The sequence below is a fragment of the Cherax quadricarinatus genome, chromosome 91 (assembly GCF_038502225.1).
Source record: "Cherax quadricarinatus isolate ZL_2023a chromosome 91, ASM3850222v1, whole genome shotgun sequence".
Lineage (NCBI taxonomy): Eukaryota > Metazoa > Arthropoda > Malacostraca > Decapoda > Parastacidae > Cherax > Cherax quadricarinatus.
Window position 1 is genome coordinate 4,258,755 of NC_091382.1, and position 25,920 is coordinate 4,284,674.

At 39.1% G+C, this 25,920-nt stretch overlaps 1 protein-coding gene across 1 annotated transcript in view; it reads left to right on the plus strand.

The window, feature by feature from the left end:
• Polr2B (RNA polymerase II subunit RpII140) overlaps nucleotides 1-25,717 on the plus strand; it is a 42,189-nt gene extending 16,472 nt beyond the window's left edge. Inside the window, exons 8-20 of the mRNA XM_070104346.1 lie at nucleotides 729-915; nucleotides 1,305-1,588; nucleotides 2,592-2,703; nucleotides 3,859-4,013; nucleotides 5,022-5,244; nucleotides 13,532-13,679; nucleotides 14,041-14,198; nucleotides 16,468-16,704; nucleotides 18,221-18,358; nucleotides 18,546-18,767; nucleotides 20,348-20,508; nucleotides 23,202-23,397; nucleotides 25,382-25,717. Of these exons, the coding sequence (XP_069960447.1) occupies nucleotides 729-915; nucleotides 1,305-1,588; nucleotides 2,592-2,703; nucleotides 3,859-4,013; nucleotides 5,022-5,244; nucleotides 13,532-13,679; nucleotides 14,041-14,198; nucleotides 16,468-16,704; nucleotides 18,221-18,358; nucleotides 18,546-18,767; nucleotides 20,348-20,508; nucleotides 23,202-23,397; nucleotides 25,382-25,474 (2,314 nt within the window). The 3' untranslated portion in view covers nucleotides 25,475-25,717. The remainder of the gene's footprint in view (nucleotides 1-728; nucleotides 916-1,304; nucleotides 1,589-2,591; nucleotides 2,704-3,858; nucleotides 4,014-5,021; nucleotides 5,245-13,531; nucleotides 13,680-14,040; nucleotides 14,199-16,467; nucleotides 16,705-18,220; nucleotides 18,359-18,545; nucleotides 18,768-20,347; nucleotides 20,509-23,201; nucleotides 23,398-25,381) is intronic.
• The last annotated feature ends 203 nt before the right edge of the window (nucleotides 25,718-25,920 follow it).

Sequence of the window (25,920 nt, forward strand, 5' to 3'; positions counted from 1 at the left end):
GGTGGTTTGGACATGTAGAGAGAATGGAGCAAAACAGAGTGACTTCAAGAATGTATCAGTCTGTAGTGGAAGGAAGGCGGGGTAGGGGTCGGCCTAGGAAAGGTTGGAGGGAGGGGGTAAAGGAGGTTTTGTGTGCGAGGGGCTTGGACTTCCAGCAGGTATGCGTGAGCGTGTTTGATAGGAGTGAATGGAGACAAATGGTTTTTAATACTTGATGTGCTGTTGGAGTGTGAGCAAAGTAACATTTATGAAGGGGTTCAGGGAAACCGGCAGGACAGACTTGAGTCCTGGAGATGGGAAGTACAGTGCCTGCACTCTGAAGGAGGAGTGTTAATGTTGCAGTTTAAAAACTGTAGTGTAAAGCACCCTTCTGGCAAGACAGTGATGGAGTGAATGATGGTGAAAGTTTTTCTTTTTCGGGCCAACCTGCCTTGGTGGGAATCGGCCAGTGTGATAATAAAAATAAAATAATATTGTTGGTTATATGTATGAGTGTATGATAATGAATACATATAATTATCAACATGTAAGCAATGACTATATATGCCTCCATATATAATTTTTTTTTTTTAAACATTGGTTGACTTCACCAAGGTAGGCTAACCCAGGGAAACACATTCATGATCACAGTTTGGTCGGTGAAACAAAAGTTTGATTAGTTGTAACCAGCTGTATAGTATTTATTCCAAATGTTTTTCATTCTTCCTTTGAACTTCATTTTATTTCAGATTGTTCCGAAATTTGATGAAAGAAGTGAGGATGCATGCACAAAAACTCCTTGATAAGGGTCAAGAATATGGGTTGGATGCTGCTGTTAAACCTAAGCTCATTACAGATGGCCTTCGATATTCTCTTGCCACTGGTAACTGGGGAGATCAGAAGAAGGCTCATCAGGCACGAGCTGGTGTGTCTCAGGTGAGAAATTCATGTTTGTTTTTATTTATCACCTTATCTTAGTGGATAACCAGTGTGATTGAAAAAAAAGTTGGCCAGCCAAATTTGTCTTTCACCACATCTGCCCTATTTTTCATTAAGAGAGTATGGGGGAAGGGGACCCAAATTCCCTGGACTGTACATTAAACAACCACCATGATATAACACACACACACATATAACGTATCACTTTCCGAGCCTTGCTATTGCTGGACAATGCTGTCCCTTTCCATTACATACCCTAACCTGAGCCCACTTCTATATGGAAATGTTTTATGGCATTTAACAACCAATCATGTATCCCATACTATACGAAGAATCAAAGTCTTAAAATTTAAAATGATCTGACAGTGACTGTCATCACTCTTCAGGTGTTGAACCGTTTGACGTTTGCATCAACATTGTCTCATCTTCGACGTGTCAACTCTCCCATTGGTAGAGATGGTAAACTTGCAAAACCACGACAGTTGCACAACTCTCTGTGGGGAATGATCTGTCCTGCAGAAACACCTGAGGGAGCTGCGGTAGGTCTGGTGAAGAATTTAGCTCTCATGTCATACATCTCTGTAGGGTCCCAACCTGCCCCAATCTTGGAGTTCTTGGAAGAGTGGTCCATGGAAAACTTGGAGGAAATAGCACCATCTTCAATTGATGAGTAAGTAGTAGTAATAATTGCAGCATTATTTACTTACGTAGCCTCCTATTTTTGTTTTGCTCAGTATCTTATAACCTAAGCTGAGTTACTTTTCTGTCTACATATACCTTAGGATCACAAATATTTTTATTTTTTTTTTATTAACACATCGGCCATCTTCCACCAAGGCAGGGTGGCATGAAAAAGAAGAACTTTCACCATCATTCACTCCATCACTGTCTTGCCAGAGGTGTGCTTACACAAAGTTATAAAACTGCAACATTAACAACCCTCCTTCAGAGTGCAGGTACTGCACTTCCCATCTCCAGGACTCAAGTCTGGCCTCCCAGTTTCCTTGAATACCTTCGTAAATGTTACCCTGCTCACACTACAACAGCACGTCAAGTCCTAAAAACCATTTGCTTCCATTTGCTCCTATCTAACACGCTCACGCATGCTTACTGTAAGTCCAAGCCCTTCTCACACAAAATCACCTTTACCTTCCCCCCCTCCAACATTTCCTATGCTGACCCCTACTCCGCCTTCCCTCCACTACAGATTTATACACTCGAAGTCATTCTATTTTGTTCTATCCTCTCTACATGTCCGAACCACTTCAACAACCCCTCCTCAGGCCTTTGGATAGTAGTTTTAGTAATCCCGTACCTCCTCCTAATTTCCAAACTACGAATTCTCTGCATTATATTCACACCTCACATTGCCCTCAGACATGACATCTCCACTGCTTCCAGCCTTCTTGTTGCAACATTCACCATCCATGCTTCACACCCATTTAAGAGCATTGAGATAACTATACTCTCATACATTCCCCTCTTTGCTTCTATGAACAGAGTTCTTTGTCTCCACAGACTCCTAAGTAAACCACTCAACTTTTCCTCTCAACTGTATGATTCACTTCATCTTTCATAGACCCATCTGCTGACACATCCATATAAATATATTAAGTTTTTATATTTAGACACAGTTAAGAGTGAATTTAATTTAAAGTAATAATTTGTTTCAGTGCTACCAAAATTTTTGTTAATGGTTGCTGGGTTGGCATTCATCGTGACCCAGAGCAACTCATGATGACTCTCCGTAAACTTAGGCGTCAGATGGACATCATTGTATCTGAGGTGAGATTCAATGTCTTGTATTCCTTCCCCTTCCGCCCTTTGGTACATAAGCATGTTTAGGGATTAACTTTGTTTCGTACAATTTTGGTACTTGCGGCTAATGACTCATTTTGACAATTCATATTTTTATCTTGATTTTTAGAATTAAGTTGTGCACAAATTCTTTACTAAACTAAATGGAAAAAGGAGTGCACCAGATAATGTTAATTCCATTAGTGTACTTTTTTTTTTTCTTAATGTATGTAGTTAGATACAGCACATTATTTTATCTGCATGTGGTACAAAGACTTCACTGGGAAGAAATTGTCTTAAATTTTGCTTTTCTTCACCACTGCTACCACCTTCATAAAACAGTCCTGCAAAATATCTTAAACAACAAAAAAAAAAAAAAAATTGAAATTGAGCATAAATAAAATTACTGAAAAACTTACCATCTTTTATTATTCTGTATCAGTTCACAAATACCTTTAACAAGCTTATACTGATAATTGTTCCTTTGACAAATGCAGTGCAAAAAAATTATTTAAAAGTAACTCCTACTTCAGCTGTACCAATAATGAGCCTCATCTCCTTTTGACACTGCCTTTGCTGCACCACTTATGGTACCATATGTTAGTATGAGCTCCTTATCACTATCTTATTCCACCAAAATCAACACACATTTTTAGTAGTGTGAATATAATAATCACACACCAGACATAAAACATTTCACTCAAAGATGAGCACATCCCACATGACATACCAAAAACAGATCACAATGAATTGATCATAAAAGTACAAAAGTATTTTAAATGCTAATCAGTTTTTATTATTATTACCTGTTGTTGATTCTGGATATCATGGACCCTACAACGCAGTCCTAAGTTGGGCTTGGTTAATGCCCCAATCAGTCATTTTATTTTGTAATAATTGTTAGTGGTTTTGTAAACATCATTTTTTCAGGTTTTCCAATTATAGATGATTGAAATGCATACTGAACAGGAAAATGACAGAAAGGCTTAGTTTTTTATATCCATCAGAGATTGTGTACATTAATTGAAGTATCTGAATTGGCCACTGGCTTGATTCCAGGTGAGAGGTTTGACATTAAGAGATCATGCGATCTATAATTTACCTTAAAAATACTTTTGCACATAATCCTTGTTTAATATTCAGGTGTGCATGGTTCGAGACATCAGAGATAGAGAGATACGTATTTACACAGATGCTGGTCGCATTTGTCGTCCTCTTCTGGTTGTGGAAAATGGTAAACTACTGCTCAAAAAAAGACACATTGACTTGCTTAAGGAGAGAGAGTATAACAATTTCAGGTATGATTATAATATAAATGCATTCCTTTGCCTGGATAAAATAGGTAAGACAGGTAAATATATTTGCCTGCATCATTGCTTAACTCTTTTCACTTTTTTTCCATTATGTTGAAAAAAAATACTTTGTTATCCTTGTGGCTCATTTGGGAGTGTAGTTATCACCCATGCCCCTTTCTTGCTACATCCCTGGTGACAACTTATCCCTGTTTACCCTATAGTAATTTTTGTTCCTCCAGGAAGATAAGGCCTGTTGAAGTGTTCCTCCATTCTTATGATCTTTAGGGTCTTCTTGAATATTTGTATAATGTTTACTAACTTCCAGCTGTATTGCTTCCTTGTGACTGTAATAAGAATAATTCCAGTTGTTTTTCCTTCAGTGCGAGTGCTTTTCATTGTATTTCAGCCTTCTGGTCTTGTTACTTTCATTGTATAAAGTTCCACCAAGATTCTCTCACTTCCTTTTAGACATTTCTATCATTGATAGTTTTCTCTGATTTCTCCCTTTAAGTCTTTAGTACTGGCCCATGCTTATTATCCCCGTCACTTTGTGTGTTTCCCTTTTCTCAATGTTATCACTTAATGTTCTTTCTCAAGTATGCTTGGGAGTGTTTCTGTTAGAACTATAAATTTTATGCCATTTTGGGAAATGGAATTAACTAGTAGAAAAAAAAAAAAGATAATACATTGAAAAAAGAAGAATTCAAATTATTAGTCTTTGAAAATAAAGTTCACTTTCCTAGAGATTAAATAACTTGTGCATATTTAGCCAGTCAGAAGTGATAACTATCCAAAGTTGGTTGTTGACTGTAATTGGGATTCTAAGACAGAATAATTTTAAGTTTCACTGTATTGCATTTGTTGTATTTTTATTTCTATAATTTTGCACTGATTTCAAAATTGATGAGAGAACTTGCAAAGTGTAGTAAAGGTTTCCAGGAAAATATTTAATTATAAAACTATTTCCTGTTATTTACAGTATTAACAAATTATAAAATAATTATTATTCAGTTGGCAAGATCTTGTAGCGAGTGGAGTAGTGGAGTACATTGACTGCTCTGAGGAAGAGACCATCATGATAGCAATGTCTCTCGAGGATCTGGGAGTGGAAGAAGAAAAGACGTACTGTAACACCTACACTCACTGTGAGATCCACCCTGCCATGGTCCTTGGAGTGTGTGCCTCTATTATTCCCTTCCCTGATCACAACCAGTCTCCTCGTAACACTTACCAAGTAAGTTCTGTCTGGTACTCAAATGTGCTAATCCTAATTATCCAGTAACTGTACCCTGGTATTTCTTGCCATGTCATTTAAGCTCTGATCTTCGTTTTACCTGATTAGGGAAAGCATTTTGTACGAAGTGATGCAGCCTTACATTAAATGTTCAATCTGAAAAATTCAAAAGTCATTGTACTGCATAGATATAGTGCACAGTCATCTGGGTATCTTTATTGGAGAGATGTTTTGCCTGTACAGCAGGTTTTATCCAATCTAATGCATACATATGATAGAGACTTTTATAGTGTGATAAGTGAATGGGGTGGAGAGATGCAGCAGTTAATGTAGTCAAAGGTGGGCAACACCCACTAGTAAAAGTAGTTCATGTTCATAAGGTGGGCCAGAGGTTAGTAGTAAAGATATCCTCTGTGTCAAGATTCCACTATATTGCTGTGTTGGACAAGCATCATTAGATCAAAGGTACTGTATATACTGTACTGTAATACAGACAAGCTGATGAACTTAATTTGTATGTATGATCTAATATACTAGCTTGAATGATTCTAAGAAAAGTATACAATTTACATCTGGAAATTCCAGGAGGAACCGGTTATTTAATATACACACTGAAATTAGGTCCTACAAGAATAGGAACATGGTAGATAGTGCAGATTACAAGAATTTAAAGCAAGGTACAAGCTCACATAAAGGAACTCACTGAATATAAAGGGTTCAAGGTTTTCTAACAAGTCAGGTCATATGAGAGAAATTGTACTTTTTTGCTTAGAATGGTGTAAACATAACATACAAATGATCCTGACTAGATATACATTTGAAGAGTTCCTATGGTTTCCCTTCTCCCACAGCCCAGCCCAGCTCTGGTAGAAAGACAAAATTCTACTAAGAATTGTTGTTTTCAATGAGGAAGTAATTGCACCAGAAATAAGACCATTATGTGCTCAGGTAGAAGCTCAGTGGTTTGTGCTCCTTGGGTAATTTCAACATTTACAGAATTTTTTTTTAGATACCATAACCTTTAACCTTGTATTAAGATAATTGCAATTTTTTTTTTTTTTCTCAACAAGTCGGCCGTCTCCCACCGAGGCAGGGTGGCCCAAAAAAGAAAGAAAATCCCCAAAAAGAAAATACTTTCATCATCATTCAACACTTTCACCACACTCACACATTATCACTGCTTTTGCAGAGGTGCTCAGAATACAACAGTTTAGAAGCATATACGTATAAAGATACACAACATATCCCTCCAAACTGCCAATATCCCAAACCCCTCCTTTAAAGTGCAGGCATTGTACTTCCCATTTCCAGGACTCAAGTCCAACTATATGAAAATAACCGGTTTCCCTGAATCCCTTCACTAAATATTACCCTGCTCACACTCCAACAGATCGTCAGGTCCCAAGTATCATTCGTCTCCATTCACTCCTATCTAACATGCTCATGCATGCTTGCTGGAAGTCCAAGCCCCTCGCCCACAAAATCTCCTTTACCCCCTCTTTCCAACCCTTTCGAGGACGACCCCTACCCCTCCTTCCTTCCCCTATAGATTTATATGCTTTCCATGTCATTCTACTTTGATCCATTCTCTCTAAATGACCAAACCACCTCAACAACCCCTCTTCTGCCCTCTGACTAATGCTTTTATTAACTCCACTCCTCCTAATTTCCACACTCCGAATTTTCTGCATAATATTTACACCACACATTGCCCTTAGACAGGACATCTCCACTGCCTCCAACCGTCTCCTCGCTGCTGCATTTACCACCCAAGCTTCACATCCATATAAGAGTGTTGGTACTACTATACTTTCATACATCCCTTCTTTGCCTCCATAGATAACGTTTTTTTGACTCCACATATACCTCAACGCACCACTCACCTTTTTTCCCTCATCAATTCTATGATTAACCTCATCCTTCATAAATCCATCCGCCGACACGTCAACTCCCAAGTATCTGAAAACGTTCACTTCTTCCATACTCCTCCCCAATTTGATATCCAATTTTTCTTTATCTAAATCATTTGATACCCTCATCACCTTACTCTTTTCTATGTTCACTTTCAACTTTCTACCTTTACACACATTCTCAAACTCATCCACTAACCTTTGCAATTTTTCTTTAGAATCTCCCATAAGCACAGTATCATCAGCAAAAAGTAACTGTGTCAATTCCCATTTTGTATTTGATTCCCCATAATTTAATCCCACCCCTCTCCCGAACACCCTAGCATTTACTTCTTTTACAACCCCATCTATAAATATATTAAACAACCATGGTGACATTACACATCCCTGTCTAAGATCTACTTTTACCGGGAAGTACTCTCCCTGTCTTCTACACACCCTAACCTGAGCCTCACTATCCTCATAAAAGCTCTTTACAGCATTTAGTAACTTACCACCTATTCCATATACTTGCAACATCTGCCACATTGCTCCTCTATGCACTCTATCATATGCTTTTTCTAAATCCATAAATGCAATAAAAACTTCCCTACCTTTATCTAAATACTGTTCACATATATGCTTCAATGTAAACACTTGATCTACACATCCCCTACCCACTCTGAAGCCTCCTTGCTCATCCGCAATCCTACATTCTGTCTTACCTCTAATTCTTTCAATTATAACCCTACCGAATACTTTTCCTGGTATACTCAGTAAACTTATTCCTCTATAATTTTTACAATCTCTTTTGTCCCCCTTCCCTTTATATAAAGGGACTACACATGCTCTCCGCCAATCCCTAGGTACCTTCTCCTCTTTCATACATTTATTAAACAAAAGTACCAACCACTCCAACACTATATCCCCCCCTGCTTTTAACATTTCTGTCATGATCCCATCAGTTCCAGCTGCTTTACCCCCTTTCATTCTACGTAATGCCTCACGTACCTCCACCACACTTACATTCTGCTCTTCTTCACTCCTAAAAGATGGTATACCTCCCTGGCCTGTGCATGAAATTACCGCTTCCCTTTCTTCCTCAACATTTAAAAGTTCCTCAAAATATTCTCACCATCTACCTAATACCTCCCTTTCCCCATCTACTAACTCCCCTACTCTGTTTTTAACTGACAAATCCATACTTTCCCTAGGCTTTCTTAACTTGTTTAACTCCAAAAATTTTTCTTATTTTCATTAAAATTTCTTGACAGTGCCTCTCCCACTCTTTCATCTGCTCTCCTTTTGCACTCTCTCACCACTCTCTTCACCTTTCTTTTACTCTCCATATACTCTGCTCTTCTTATAACACTTCTGCTTTGTAAAAACCTCTCGTAAGCTACCTTTTTCTCTTTTATCACACCCTTTACTTCATCTTTCCACCAATCACTCCTCTTTCCTCCTGCCCCCACCCTCCTATAACCACAAACTTCTGCCCCACATTCTAATACTGCATTTTTAAAACTATTCCAACCCTCTTCAACCCCCCCACTACTCATCTTTGCACTAGCCCACCTTTCTGCCAATAGTCGCTTATATTTCGCCCGAACTTCCTCCTCCCTTAGTTTATACACTTTCACCTCCCTCTTACTTGTTGTTGCCACCTTCCTCTTTTCCCATCTACCTCTTACTCTAACTGTAGCTACAACTAAATAATGATCCGATATATCAGTTGCCCCTCTATAAACATGTACATCCTGGAGCCTACCCATCAACCTTTTATCCACCAATACATAATCTAACAAACTACTTTCATTACGTGCTACATCATACCTTGTATATTTATTTATCCTCTTTTTCATAAAATATGTATTACTTATTACCAAATTTCTTTCTACACATAGCTCAATTAAAGGCTCCCCATTTACATTTACCCCTGGCACCCCAAATTTACCTACTACTCCCTCCATAACATTTTTACCCACTTTAGCATTGAAATCCCCAACCACCATTACTCTCACACATGATTCAAAACTCCCCACGCATTCACTCAACATTTCCCAGAATCTCTCTCTCTCCTCTACACTTCTCTCTTCTCCAGGTGCATATACGCTTACTATAACCCACTTTTCACATCCAATCTTTATTTTACTCCACATAATCCTTGAATTTATACATTTGTAGTCCCTCTTTTCCTGCCATAGCTTATATATTATATTTTTTTTTTTTTTTTTATTATCACACCGGCCGATTCCCACCAAGGCAGGGTGGCCCAAAAAAGAAAAACTTTCACCATCATTCACTCCATCACTGTCTTGCCAGAAGGGTGCTTTACACTACAGTTTTTAAACTGCAACATTAACACCCCTCCTTCAGAGTGCAGGCACTGTACTTCCCATCTCCAGGACTCAAGTCCGGCCTGCCGGTTTCCCTGAATCCCTTCATAAATGTTACTTTGCTCACACTCCAACAGCACGTCAAGTATTAAAAACCATTTGTCTCCATTCACTCCTATCAAACACGCTCACGCATGCCTGCTGGAAGTCCAAGCCCCTCGCACACAAAACCTCCTTTACCCCCTCCCTCCAACCCTTCCTAGGCCGACCCCTACCCCGCCTTCCTTCCACTACAGACTGATACACTCTTGAAGTCATTCTGTTTCGCTCCATTCTCTCTACATGTCCGAACCACCTCAACAACCCTTCCTCAGCCCTCTGGACAACAGTTTTGGTAATCCCGCACCTCCTCCTAACTTCCAAACTACGAATTCTCTGCATTATATTCACACCACACATTGCCCTCAGACATGACATCTCCACTGCCTCCAGCCTTCTCCTCGCTGCAACATTCATCACCCACGCTTCACACCCATATAAGAGCGTTGGTAAAACTATACTCTCATACATTCCCCTCTTTGCCTCCAAGGACAAAGTTCTTTGTCTCCACAGACTCCTAAGTGCACCACTCACTCTTTTTCCCTCATCAATTCTATGATTCACCTCATCTTTCATAGACCCATCCGCTGACACGTCCACTCCCAAATATCTGAATACGTTCACCTCCTCCATACTCTCTCCCTCCAATCTGATATTCAATCTTTCATCACCTAATCTTTTTGTTATCCTCATAACCTTACTCTTTCCTGTATTCACCTTTAATTTTCTTCTTTTGCACACCCTACCAAATTCATCCACCAATCTCTGCAACTTCTCTTCAGAATCTCCCAAGAGCACAGTGTCATCAGCAAAGAGCAGCTGTGACAACTCCCACTTTGTGTGTGATTCTTTATCTTTTAACTCCACGCCTCTTGCCAAGACCCTCGCATTTACTTCTCTTACAACCCCATCTATAAATATATTAAACAACCACGGTGACATCACACATCCTTGTCTAAGGCCTACTTTTACTGGGAAAAAATTTCCCTCTTTCCTACATACTCTAACTTGAGCCTCACTATCCTCGTAAAAACTCTTCACTGCTTTCAGTAACCTACCTCCTACACCATACACTTGCAACATCTGCCACATTGCCCCCCTATCCACCCTGTCATACGCCTTTTCCAAATCCATAAATGCCACAAAGACCTCTTTAGCCTTATCTAAATACTGTTCACTTATATGTTTCACTGTAAACACCTGGTCCACACACCCCCTACCTTTCCTAAAGCCTCCTTGTTCATCTGCTATCCTATTCTCCGTCTTACTCTTAATTCTTTCAATTATAACTCTACCATACACTTTACCAGGTACACTCAACAGACTTATCCCCCTATAATTTTTGCACTCTCTTTTATCCCCTTTGCCTTTATACAAAGGAACTATGCATGCTCTCTGCCAATCCCTAGGTACCTTACCCTCTTCCATACATTTATTAAATAATTGCACCAACCACTCCAAAACTATATCCCCACCTGCTTTTAACATTTCTATCTTTATCCCATCAATCCCGGCTGCCTTACCCCCTTTCATTTTACCTACTGCCTCACGAACTTCCCCCACACTCACAACTGGCTCTTCCTCACTCCTACAAGATGCTATTCCTCCTTGCCCTATACACGAAATCACAGCTTCCCTATCTTCATCAACATTTAACAATTCCTCAAAATATTCCTTCCATCTTCCCAATACCTCTAACTCTCCATTTAATAACTCTCCTCTCCTATTTTTAACTGACAAATCCATTTGTTCTCTAGGCTTTCTTAACTTGTTAATCTCACTCCAAAACTTTTTCTTATTTTCAACAAAATTTGTTGATAACATCTCACCCACTCTCTCATTTGCTCTCTTTTTACATTGCTTCACCACTCTCTTAACTTCTCTCTTTTTCTCCATATACTCTTCCCTCCTTGCATCACTTCTACTTTGTAAAAACTTCTCATATGCTAACTTTTTCTCCCTTACTACTCTCTTTACATCATCATTCCACCAATCGCTCCTCTTCCCTCCTGCACCCACTTTCCTGTAACCACAAACTTCTGCTGAACACTCTAACACTACATTTTTAAACCTACCCCATACCTCTTCGACCCCATTGCCTATGCTCTCATTAGCCCATCTATCCTCCAATAGCTGTTTATATCTTACCCTAACTGCCTCCTCTTTTAGTTTATAAACCTTCACCTCTCTCTTCCCTGATGCTTCTATTCTCCTTGTATCCCATCTACCTTTTACTCTCAGTGTAGCTACAACTAGAAAGTGATCTGATATATCTGTGGCCCCTCTATAAACATGTACATCCTGAAGTCTACTCAACAGTCTTTTATCTACCAATACATAATCCAACAAACTACTGTCATTTCGCCCTACATCATATCGTGTATACTTATTTATCCTCTTTTTCTTAAAATATGTATTACCTATAACTAAACCCCTTTCTATACAAAGTTCAATCAAAGGGCTCCCATTATCATTTACACCTGGCACCCCAAACTTACCTACCACACCCTCTCTAAAAGTTTCTCCTACTTTAGCATTCAAGTCCCCTACCACAATTACTCTCTCACTTGGTTCAAAGGCTCCTATACATTCACTTAACATCTCCCAAAATCTCTCTCTCTCCTCTGCATTCCTCTCTTCTCCAGGTGCATACACGCTTATTATGACCCACTTCTCGCATCCAACCTTTACTTTAATCCACATAATTCTTGAATTTACACATTCATATTCTCTTTTCTCCTTCCATAACTGATCATTTAACATTACTGCTACCCCTTCCTTTGCTCTAACTCTCTCAGATACTCCAGATTTAATCCCATTTATTTCCCCCCACTGAAACTCTCCTACCCCCTTCAGCTTTGTTTCGCTTAGGGCCAGGACATCCAAATTCTTTTCATTCATAACATCAGCAATCATCTGTTTCTTGTCATCCGCACTACATCCACGCACATTTAAGCAACCCAGTTATATAAAGGGACTATACATGCTCTCTGCCAATCCCTAGGTACCTTCCCCTCTTTCATTCATTATTAAACAAAAATACCAACCACTCCAACACTATATCCCCCCCTGCTTTTAACATTTCTGTCATAATTCCGTCAGTTCCAGCTGCTTTTTCCCCTTTCATTCTACGTAATGCCTCACGCACCTCCCCCACACTCAAATCCTGTTCTTCTTCACTCCTAAAAGATGGTATACCTCCCTGGCAAGTGCATGAAATTACCGCTTCCCTTTCTTTGTCGCCATTTAAAAGTTCCTCAAAATATTCTCGCCATCTACACAAAACCTCCCAATCCCCATCTACTAACTCCTCTACTCAGTTTTTAACTGACAAATCCATTCGTTCTCGTGGCTTTCTTAACTTGTTTAACTCCAAAATTTTTTCTTATTTTCATTAAAATTTCTTGACAGTGCCTCTCCTACTCTCTCATCTGCTCTCCTTTTGCACTCTCTCACCACTCTCTTCACATTTTTTTTACTCTCCATATACTCTACTCTTCTTATAACACTTCTGCTTTGTAAAAACCTCTCATAAGCTAACTTTTTCTCTTTTATCACACGCTTTACTTCATCATTTCACCAATCACTCCTCATTCCTCCTGCACCCACTCTCCTATAACCACAAACTTCTGCCTCACATTCTAATACTGCATTTTTAAAACTATTCCAACCCTCTTCAACCCCCCTTCCCCCCCACTACTCATACTTGCACCAGCCCACCATTCTGCCAATAGTTGCTTATATCTCACCCGAACTTCCTCCTCCCTTAGTTTATACACTTTCACCTCCCTTTTGCTTGTTGTTGCTATTTTCCTCTTTTCCCATCTACCTCTTAATACCATATATATATTGTCAGTATGATATATTAGCCAGTCTCATTACCAGTAGATGTATGAACATTGTCCTTTTATTAGCAAAACAGTCAAGAAATTAGAACAAACCATATGTTTGTGTACTCTACAGAGTGCTATGGGTAAGCAGGCGATGGGTGTGTATATTACAAATTTCCACGTGAGGATGGACACCCTTGCACATGTGCTGTTCTACCCTCAGAAGCCGCTAGTTACCACACGTTCCATGGAATACCTGCGCTTCCGAGAATTGCCTGCAGGTATGTATCGGTATGGTTCTGACAACCATTTATTTTCAGATTTCCTTGGATTTGCATATTCTTTATCCACTTATTATAACAGCAAGTTGGTTTATAGAAAACAGTTTAGATTTTTACACTTCTCTTGCCTCAGGGAAGACAGTGATAGTGTGAATGTTGGTGAAAGTGTTTCTTTTTCGAGTCAGCCTACCTTGATGGGAGACAGCCATTGTGTTAGAAAAAAAAAATAATTTTGATAATCCTCTCAGATGTTGCCTTATGGTCACTTCTTACTGTATACCATTTGTAAAGTCACAAACGTATGTACCATAGTTGCATAATTTCCCTCCTTTGCCTTACCTTCGCTTATTTCTGTGTGCAGGGATCAACTCCATTGTTGGCATTGCATGTTACACCGGCTACAATCAAGAAGATTCTGTCATTATGAACCTGTCTACAGTAGAACGTGGATTCTTCCGTTCCTGCTTCTACCGCTCTTACAAAGATGCAGAAACAAGACGCTCTGGCATGCAGGATGAGGTGTGTTTTTTTAATGAATATATAGTATTTAATTTTTTTTATGCTGTATTATGTTTTGCATGGTTAATACCTTTGGAACATAAGATTTTTTAAATCCAAATTGTATTAAACCTTTAAATATTTTCTGTGAGTTTTTGTTTAAAATTTAAAGAATTAAATGTTCTCTAAAGGGGCATCAGTGATCTGGTTGTGGAACGTATTTGAAACTGACTGGCTTCACTAAACCTTCTAATTTGCAGACTTTGCAGCAGCATTTGAAAAATATTTTGTAAGAAATTCATCTGAAGGTTTAGCTTAACATGTGGGAAGTCATCACTATGCATTTAAATTTGCTGTTTTAGTTTTGTTGCCTTGTGAAAATCAGTATATGTCAATGATTTTGAATATTAATTTTCAGTTTGTCCCCTGTTCATAAATAAAGAAGCAGTGTGTTATTCATAGTTGGTCAGTGGCATATAATGGCAATTTGCTGCATGTAGGAGTGGCTATGACTTAAAAAGGCAGTTATGGCATTTAATGGTGGTTACAGCTTATAAGGGTAATTGTGCCATGTTAAGGCCATTGTGTCATGTATAGATAGTTACAACAAAGGGGCTGTAGCATGAAATACATTATGTATTAGCATTTATCTAGATAATTTTCAAACTGTGTGAAAAGATCTGGGTACACCAGAAACCAAGGTAGCAAAACTATCGCTATTTCAGTGCCCTAATTAATGTTTTTCTGCATAATGAAGATTAATATATTCACCTTCATGATTATATGCTTTATGTTGACCTTATTTTCAGAGAGTAAGTGTTCTGTAATTTTGATCGTGATGAAAGCAAGATAACAATAGTTAATAGTGGTAAGACTGAAGAATTCCTAATGAAGGTTAGACAGGTTAATTGTAAAGGGTTAATATGAAGGTTGGAGTATACTAAGGAAAGTGTAGAACTGCTGTCCATTTTTATTTAACATGTAAAGTCATTTGTTTTTGTTTATCTTTTCTTTCTCATTGTTTGCCTTCTTCATTGCTCTCTCACATTTTCCCTTCAGTTTCATCATCTATGCTTCTCTCCTCCTAATGTCTCCCCTACTTTTCCCTCTTCTCTACCTTTCCCTCTTCTTCGCTCACCTTTCTCCCTCTGTTCTTCTTCCACCTGCTCTCCCTTCTCGCACTTGCTCTCCCTTCTCCCATTTGCTGACATATTTACTCCAAAATATCAAAATATATATGGTGAAAGTTTTTCTTTTTCGGGCCACCCTGCCTTGGTGGGAATCGGCCAGTGTGATAAAAAAAAAAAAAATCACTAAATACTCCTTCCAACATGATATCCAGTCTTTCATTTCCTTCACTTATTGACCTTTGTAACTTCTCTTTAGAAATCTCCGAAAAGAATTGTCATCAGTGTTACCATGTGCAATAAAAATTATTTTAAAAGTAGATAGCATTAACAGACTACAACCCTAACGCAGCAATAGTGATTTTCCTCCCAGGCATTTACTATTTTTGGCATCTGTGGCTGAAGCCTTAGTATCGGCACACTTCCTTCGTAGACAAACTTGATATTTCACACTTGGATAAGAGTCATTTGCGAGCCTCTGTAATTAATTAGTTACATATAAAGGAGTGGAAAATCATTTTTGTTGGCATACTTGTGTCTGCAATTATCTATTAGCAAAATAGAATTAATTTGTAAATACAGTACTCGAACAAGTTTATTCCAAAAATATTTTTAGTTTCCTGTAGTTTAAACAAATATTTCCTCTTTTGTGTGCTTTGAATTACTGGTATTTATGCACAATAGAATATCTTGAGAATTCACTGATAAATAGGCCTATTATTGCACTTTCTGCACACTTCTCTTTTGTACAGTTCATACTCCTATATTTTAGTTTACTTTACTTGCATACACAGTATTTAAATAATCATAGTTGTTTTCCAGATATTAAATTTTTATTGTAATAACCCTAAATTGACCAGAAAAAATCATAACACAATTGTAAACACCTCAGAAAGGTGAGGGTTGAACTCGGAGTAAATCAGTCCTAAACTGGCCTACTAGTTTTAGGACTGGCTCACCAAGGGTTTGAATCCCATCTGTTCTGTGAGAAGCCAGTTATATTTGTCAGTTACAACTTTTTCCCACTCCCAAGGCATTTGACTATTTGTATAAAAAAGCCTTAATTATCATTTTGTATTTGTTATAAAGTGAAATATTTTGTATTTATGGTGTTTTGGTTGTAACCTCTGTTTATCGTGTCAGATTTATCCATTGTGTAACAGATGTTCGAGAAGCCTTCAAGAGATACTTGCCAAGGTATGCGACATGCGATATACGACAAATTAGATGATGATGGCATTATCTCGCCTGGCATGCGTGTGTCTGGTGATGACGTGATCATTGGCAAGACCATCACTCTGCCAGAAAATGAGGACGAATTAGAAGGCCAAACACGTCGGTTTAGCAAGAGAGATGCCAGTGTATTTTTGAGAGGCTCAGAAACTGGAATTGTTGACCAAGTAAGTTTCTTCGTCTTTATTTTATGATACAGTACTTTACTTACAGTTAATGCAGAACAGAATAATTTCCAAGAAATTATTCTTTATTAACAAGCATTACAAGCATTTTGTGTAAATAATGGTTATAGGTAATGAAATAATGTTCACTCGAGCTTTTCAGGCAAGACTAAAGCCGAGATAAGTTAAGAGTATGTTTAGTACATTAAATGGGTTTTTTTTTTTTTTTTTTTTTAAACCCTGGCCATCTCTTCCCAAGGTAGTGACCCAAAAGGAAACATTTTCACCATCATTCACTCCACTGTCTTGTCAGAGTAATGCCTCTACTACAGTTCAGATGATGGTTCAAATGGAGGACCATCAGAAAACTATGGTACAGGTGGGGTTTGAACCAATCGCGAGTAAGTTGTAAAACTCCAGACCAGTGTGTAAGCCACTCGGCCAGCTGGCTTGCGCACTGGCCTGTAGTTTTACCACTTGCTCGCCATGGGTTCAGACCCCACCCATATTGTAGTTTGTTTGCAGTCACGTTATTACAATTTCATGAGTTATGAGCCCAGAGGCTGATCTCAGTCTGGCCATGACTCTTCAATAATTTTTTTAAAACAAAGATTTTACAAAAAGAAATTTACATGACACATTAGGAAAAGCCTACAAACTCTTGTTATTGTGGCATTCTTGATGAGCCTATCTTTGTCTACCCAGTCAAGATCATGTACCCTCATGTTCTCCACTCCTCCGTTGACATGAGGTCTGTTCTTTTCTTTGTAACACATTCCCTTCAGTTCAGGCAGCAGTCTTGGCATTTGTGTACAACTTTCATAACTGGAAACCAGAATCCTGTCAGTCTTAAAATATTATACAGGGTTATGTTTTGAAAATAATTCAGTACATATATGCATACTGATTTTTTTTTAATGAACGGCAATATCCCATTGAGGTAGGGTGACTTAAAAAGAAAAACCAAAATTTTCTTTTTTAAATTTAGTAATTTATGCAGGAGAAGGGGTTACTAGCCCTTTGCTCTCGGCATTTTAGTCGCCTTTTATGACGTGCATGGCTTATTGAGGAAGGATTATTTTTCACTTCTCAGTGGAAATGAGAGGAAATAAAGAACAAAAAAACTACTAAGAAAATAGAAGAAAACCCAGATGGATGTGTAAATATGTGTGCATGCATGTGTAGTGTGACGTAAGTGTAAGTAGAAGTAGCAAAATACATATACCTGTTACCCTGAGTGTTTATGAGACAGAAAGAAGATACCAACAATCTTACCATAATATAAAACAAGTACAGGTTTCCATTTCACGCTCACTTAGCAGGACAGTAATATCTCCCTGGGTGGTTGTTGTCTACCAACCTACTACCTAGGATACTGTATATATAGGCATCATACACACTGATACATCTGTTTCTTTCGACACTGTTTTGCCAGGGACGTGTATGTAAGGCATAATTTTAATTATTTAAAATATTTGGCAATGAGTTTATATGGCTCTTGGTGCAATTTGTACGACAGGTCATGTTGACTGTGAATGTGGATGGAGATCGTTTCACCAAGATTCGTGTAAGATCTGTGCGCATCCCCCAGATTGGCGACAAATTTGCTTCTCGGCATGGACAAAAGGGTACTTGCGGTATCCAGTACAGAGTAGAGGCAAGTTACTTGATTTACCATTTAATGTTATTTTTGTGGAAAAAAAATAGTCCCATGCATATAAGTGTACTAATGTATTATATTCTGTATTTACCTATTTTTCTTTAATCTGCAAAAATTTTTCCATGTAGATCATACCTTCCTCAGGTGATGTATTGCATATAAATAAATTTTATTAATTTTTCAGGATATGCCCTTCACGGTAGAAGGCATCACACCCGACATTATCATTAACCCTCATGCCATTCCTTCTCGAATGACAATTGGCCATTTAATTGAGGCTCTTCAAGGGAAGCTTGGTGCGAATAAAGGTGAAATTGGTGATGCTACGCCTTTCAACGATGCTGTGAATGTACAGAAGATTTCTAATTTGTTACAAGAATATGGTTATCACTTGAGAGGCAATGAGGTAAATGTTTATTGTGTAATTTCAGATTTTATGACACGGGTACAGAAAGGTTTATGGAAAAAAGAGTTTTAGCACTTCATTATTCCATATTTTAGTATGCAAGCATTTGAAAAAAAAATTTGTTGCATTATTTGATTATTATTTTGATAATTTACAGTGTTTAAATTCAGAAGAATGTGTTACTTTTAAATGTCTTAAAATTAGCAGGCCAGCGCTCTAACTACTGTACCATATTGGCTTTATTAGGCCAGTGTGGGTAGCAGCACACTGGCTTACCATGGATTTGAATACCATCCATTTTGAGACAAGTTTACACTCGTGTTATGATTTTGTAAGTCATTCATAAGTTACTTTGGTTATTACATTTGATAAATGTTTGATGTTGTACAAGAGGATCTCTTGTACACAGTCAGTGTGAATATTTATATACAGGTTGGTTTTAAGAAAATAGGCAGTATTTTGTGGAGAAAAATGTCATAGGGTAATTTGGCACATTTATTTTAATCAGGGGAAGCAATAAGCTCATGGGGGGTTCATATAATGCCTGGTGAATGTGAGACATTAAGATTTCAGCCAAAAAATAGGAGAAAAATCCAGTTTGTTGGTCAACAGCTGTAGTTGGGTATCAAGGCACTTTTCTTGAGGAAAGGGTATCTCAGTGCTGTGGTAAAGGGTAGCCTAAAACTGGAAGGGAATGAAATTGAGAAGGAAAGTGTTAAAACATAGAGGCAAACTGGGAGAGTACATGAATTATTAGCATTTAAGGTAAACTGGGAGAGTACACAAACCACTAGCATTTAAGGAAAATTAGGAGAGTACATGAGCCACTAGCATTTAAGGCATACTGGGAGAATACTTGAGCTATGAGCATTTAAGGCAGACTGGGAGAATACTTGAGCTATGAGCATTTAAGGCAGACTGGGAGAATACTTGAGCTATGAGCATTTAAGGCAGACTGGGAGAATACTTGAGTTATGAGCATTTAAGGCATACTGGGAGAATACTTGAGCTATGAGCATTTAAGGCAGACTGGGAGAATACTTGAGCTATGAGCATTTAAGGCAGACTGGGAGAATACTTGAGTTATGAGCATTTAAGGCAGACTGGGAGAATACTTGAGTTATGAGCATTTAAGGCATACTGGGAGAATACTTGAGCTATGAGCATTTAAGGCAGACTGGGAAAGTGCATGCAGTACCAGCATTTAAGGCCACAAACAACAAACATGAATGTACAGTGCATCCTGCACTGCCCTTCATCCCAATTACTTTTATTCCATTGAGCTGTAGGGGACTTTTTTTTTAAATGCTTTGACCAGTTCCCACCAAGGCAGGGTGATCCAAAAAAAGAAGAAACACTTTCATCATCACTCACTCCAACACTGTTTACCAGAGGCATGCAAATTTACCCTTGATTAGAACACTGCATGTAATATGCCTTCCTATATATGTGGGAGAAACATTCCTCAAGACTTGCTTTGTCATCCTTCATCGTATTTTCTGGGGAATTTAAGTTTGCAATCCATCCTTCTTAACCTCTCCCTCCTTCCTTCCTCAGTCACTCCTTCCTCCTTTTTTCAGATTATGTACTGTGGCCACACTGGACGAAAGATGAATGCACAAATTTTTTTAACACCCACATACTATCAACGTCTGAAACATATGGTGGATGATAAAATCCATTCCCGTGCTAGAGGGCCTGTGCAAATCCTGGTTAGGCAGCCTATGGAAGGTCGTGCAAGGTACGTTCAAAATTATGCAGTTCGTGGGAAATGATTTTGGTTATGAGTAATAGTTATTCTGCCTCACACCCATATAAAAGCGTTGGCCACCATACTCAGCTATTTATATACAGTGGTACCTCAAGTTTTGAACAGCTCCCAACTCGAACAGTTACGTAAGTGTATTTTTGTAAGTGCTTTTGTAAGTATATTCTTGGGGGTCTGAAACTGACTAGTTTAATTTACATTATTCCTTATGGGAGCAAATTCGTTCAGTATTGGCACTTGAACAGCCTTCTGGAACGAATTACGTTCGTAACACGAGGTACCACTGTGTGTACTCACCTAGTTGAGGTTGCAGGGGTCGAGTCCAAGCTCCTGGCCCCGCCTCTTCACTGGTTGCTACTAGGTCACTCTCCCTGAACCGTAAGCTTAATCATACCTCTGCTTAAAGCTATGTATGGATCCTGCCTCCACTACATCGCTTCCCAAACTATTCCACTTCCTGGCTACTCTGTGGCTGAAGAAATACTTCCTAACATCCCTGTGATTCATCTGTGTCTTCAACTTCCAACTGTGTTCCCTTGTTGCTGTGTCCCATCTCTGGAACATCCTGTCTTTGTCCACCTTGTCAATTCCTCACAGTATTTTGTATGTCGTTATCATGTCCTCCCTATCTCTCCTGTCCTCCAGTGTCGTCAGGTTGATTTCCCTTAACCTTTCCTCGTAGGACATACCTCTTAGCTCTGGGACTAGTCTTGTTGCAAACCTTTGCACTTTCTCTAGTTTCTTTACGTGCTTGGCTTGGTGTGGGTTCCAGACTGGTGCCACATACTCCAATATGGGCCTAACGTACACGGTGTACAGGGTCCTGAACGATTCCTTATTAAGATGTCGGAATGCTGTTCTGAGGTTTGCTAGGCGCCCGTATGGTGCAGCAGTTATTTGGTTGATGTGCGCTTCAAGAGATTTGCCTAGTGTTATACTCACCCCAAGATCTTTTTTCTTGAGTGAGGTTTTTAGTCTCTGGCCCCCTAGACTGTATTCCGTCTGCGGTTTTCTTTGCCCTTCCCCAATCTTCATGGCTTTGTACTTGGTGGGGTTGAACTCCAGGAGCCAATTGCTGGACCAGGTCTGCAGCCTGTCCAGATCCCTTTGTAGTTCTGCCTGGTCTTCGATCGAGTGAATTCTTCTCATCAACTTCACGTCATCTGCAAACAGGGACACTTCGGAGTCTATTCCTTCCGTCATGTCGTTCACAAATACCAGAAACAGCACTGGTCCTAGGATTGACCCCTGTGGGACCCCGCTAGTCACAGGTGCCCACTCTGACATCTCACCACGTACTATGACTCGCTGCTGTCTTCCTGACGAATATTCCCTGATCCATTGTAGTGCCTTCCCTGTTATCCCTGCTTGGTCCTCCAGTTTTTGCACTAATCTCTTGTGTGGAACTGAGTCAAACACCTTCTTGCAGTCCAAGAAAATGCAATCCACCCACCCCTCTCTCTCTTGTCTTACTGCTGTCACCATGTCATAGAACTCCAGTAGGTTTGTGACACAGGATTTCCCATCCCTGAAACCATGTTAGCTGCTGTTGATGAGATCATTCCTTTCTAGGTGTTCCACCACTCTTCTGATAATCTTCTCCATGACTTTGCATACTATACATGTCAGTGACACTGGTCTGTAGTTTATTGCTTCATGTCTCCTTTTTTAAAGATTGGGACTACACTTGCTGTCTTCCATGCCTCAGGCAATCTCCCTGTTTCGATAGATGTATTGAATATTGTTGTTAGGGGTACACATAGCGCCTCTGCTCCCTCTCTCAGGACCCATGGAGAGATGTTATCCGGCCCCATTGCCTTTGAGGTACCTAGCTCACTCAGAAGCCTCTTCACTTCTTCCTCGGTTGTGTGTACTGTGTCCAGCACTTGGTGGTGTACCCAACCTCTCCATCTTTCTGGAACCCCTTCTCCTCTGTGAACACTTCTTTGAATCTCTTGTTGAGTTCCTCACATACTTCACGGTCATTTCTTGTTGTCTCTCCTCCTTCCTTCCTTAGCCTGATTACATGGTCCTTGACTGTTGTTTTCCTCCTGATGTGACTGTATAACAGCTTCGGGTCAGATTTGGCTTTCGCTGCTATGTCGTTTTCATATTGTCGTTGGGCCTCCCTTCTTATCTGTGCATGTTCATTTCTGGCTCTACGACTGTTCTCCTTATTCTCCTGGGTCCTTTGCCTTCTATATTTCTTCCATTCCCTTTCACACTTGGTTTTTGCCTCCCTGCACCTTTGGGTGAACCATGGGCTCATCCTGACTTTTTCATTATTCCTGTTACCCTTGGGTACAAACCTCTCTCTCAGCCTCCTTGCATATGGTTGTTACATATTCCATCATCTCATTAACTGGCTTCCCTGCCAGTTCTCTGTCCCACTGAACCCCGTTCAGGAAGTTCCTCATTCCCGTGTAGTCCCCTTTCTTGTAGTTTGGCTTCATTTGCCCTGGCCTTCCTGCTTCCCCCTCCACTTGTAGCTCTACTGTGTGTATGAGTGTGGGTGAGTAGTGGTTTTTTTTTTTTTCATAGCTTGCTGGAATAAGTAGGCTCTGATTACACATTGTGAATATTCATAATTTATGATTTTGAAAGTAAAAATGTGATTTTTTTAGGCTAGATATGTGAATGATTTATGGTATTGCTATTTCATACAGGGAAGGTGGTTTGCGATTTGGTGAGATGGAGCGGGATTGCCAGATAGCTCACGGTGCTGCGCAGTTCCTGCGTGAGCGTTTATTTGAGGTCAGCGACCCATACTCTGTCCATGTTTGCAACATGTGTGGGCTGATGTGCATAGCAAACCTACGCAACAATACCTTTGAATGCAAGGGATGTCGCAACAAGACTCAGGTATGTATCATTGTATAATCAGGCACTGATTGCATAAAAAATTATTATGCAAATAAAATAAATTTTGAAAATTTTATCAGTAATCCTAAATATATTAACAATATTTATTGTAATTTTTACTCAACATTCTGAGACATAATGTAGTATGTTTTTTTTTTTTCAACAAGTCGGCCGTCTCCCACCGAGGCAGGGTGACCCAAAAAAGAAAGAAAATCCCCAAAAAGAAAATACTTTCATCATCATTCAACACTTTCACCACACTCACACATTATCACTGCTTTTGCAGAGGTGCTCAGGATACAACAGCTTAGAAGCATATACGTATAAAGATACACAACATATCCCTCCAAACTGCCAATATCCCAAACCCCTCCTTTAAAGTGCAGGCATTGTACTTCCCATTTCCAGGACTCAAGTCCAACTATATGAACATAGAGTATGTACTTACTCTATTTATTATTGCATGAAATTTTAGTTGTTGTCAGTAATGTTGGGATATATGAACAAGTTAGTATTAGCAGTTGTATTAGTATTAACTGTTGTCTTTATAGTATCTTGTTTATTTGTTATTGAAGTTTACATCCTACAACCATTGTCTTGATTAGCATGCTAGACTAGTTATCATTGTGATTGTAATTTGGTTTTATTGGAAGAGTTTTTGCATGGCTGTCATGCTTGCCTCCCTTCACAGGAAGGGCCTGCTGAGGAAGGTCTTTCAGTCCAAGGAATTGGAGCTCCCTTCCCTTTTTCCTGATAAAACTTCATTACCTCCAGTTCACCAAATGCAAAATTAACTTGATAGGTTTAGAGCTTCTCACTGATCATAATTATCTGATGACCATTTGTCATGGTTACCACACTTGCTGGGTGACCATGGTTATGGTTAGCACACTTGCTGGGTGACCATTGTCATGGTTAGCATGCTAGCTGGGTGACCATTGTCATGGATAGCACACTTGCTGGGTGACCATTTTCATGGATACCGTTCTTTACTTACTCCTTCCAATATTGGCTGTTTGGAGTGACATCTAAACTGTTGTATCTGGGGGCCTCTGCAAAGACTGATTGTGAAAGTGTTGAATGATGGCGAAAGCATTTCTTTTTTGGGTCGCCGTGCCTTGGTGGGAGATGGCTGACGTGTTAGAAAAAAAAAAAAGGGGAAAGTGCAGTACAGTACCTGCATTTGGGAATTCAGGTTGGTTATTATTCAATAAAAACAGCTATGGTGGGAAATGGACAATGTTTTTAAACGTAGTTATGTAAAAGTTCATTGGGATTAGTAAGTGTTGTCACAATTGCTCTTTGCAATGTTTTTAAATGTAGTTATGTAAAAGTTCATTGGGATTAGTAAGTGTTGTCACAATTGCTCTTTGCTGATGTCCAGTGTTCTTTGAGACAGTAAAAGATGCAAAGGTTAGTGGAGGAGCTTGACAAGGTGTGTAAAAGAAGGAAGCTCAAAATGGACATAAGAGAACAGAGGTGATGAGAGAAAGAAGTAAAGGTAATGAAAAAGGGAAAAGTGGACATTTGTAGGAAGTTTACATGCATACACGAGGCATGGGTGGGCAATTTCTCTGCATGAGCGTAATGCTGACAATTCTACCTAACTAAATAACAAAAAAGGCACAATACTGTTTACCTGGAGAGAGTTCCGGGGGTCAACGCCCCCATTGACTTTGTCAATGGTCCAAGTCGGACCGAAACGTCGTCGTAAGCTTCTCTCTTTTATGTGCGGGTTATTTGTGTATCTACCTAACTACATAAAAAATACTAGTCTATCTGCTTAAAATATACCCAATAATTTATGACTGAGTTTGATATGTAGACAAAATATGGTGTTCATCCTTGGGAATAGTTCCAACATTTGACCCTTATGGGTTTAGCACCTAGTTATGACTATAATAATAATAATAGTTCCAGCATGTAGAATGTAAAGAATAGCTTGTTTTGTATGAGAACTTTTAATATTATGTTTTCTTTACAGATCTCACAAGTGAGACTCCCATATGCATGTAAATTGCTGTTTCAAGAGCTCATGTCCATGAATATTGCTCCTAGGATGATGGTGATGAAGTAAAGCAATACCTATGGAATAAAATATTTTTTCCAGTAACCTGATGTATGGACTAAATGATGGTGAACGTGTTTCCTCCTATACATGGGAGACGACCATTGAAGTAAAAAAAAAAAATGGAAGAAACCCTTTATTTATGGAAGCTAAGTATATCCATGTAGGTAGTAGGTTGGTAGACAGCAACCACCCAGGGAGGTACTACCGTCCTGCCAAGTGAGTGTAAAACGGAAACCTGTAATGGTTTTACATGATGGTTGGATTGCTGGTGTCCATTTTTCTGTCTCATAAACATGCAAGGTTTCAGGTACGTCTTGCTACTTCTACTTACACTTAGGTCACACTACACATACATGTACAAGCACATATATACACACCCCTCTGGGTTTTCTTCTATTTTCTTTCTAGTTCTTATTTTTGTTTATTTCCTCATATCTCCATGGGGAAGTGGA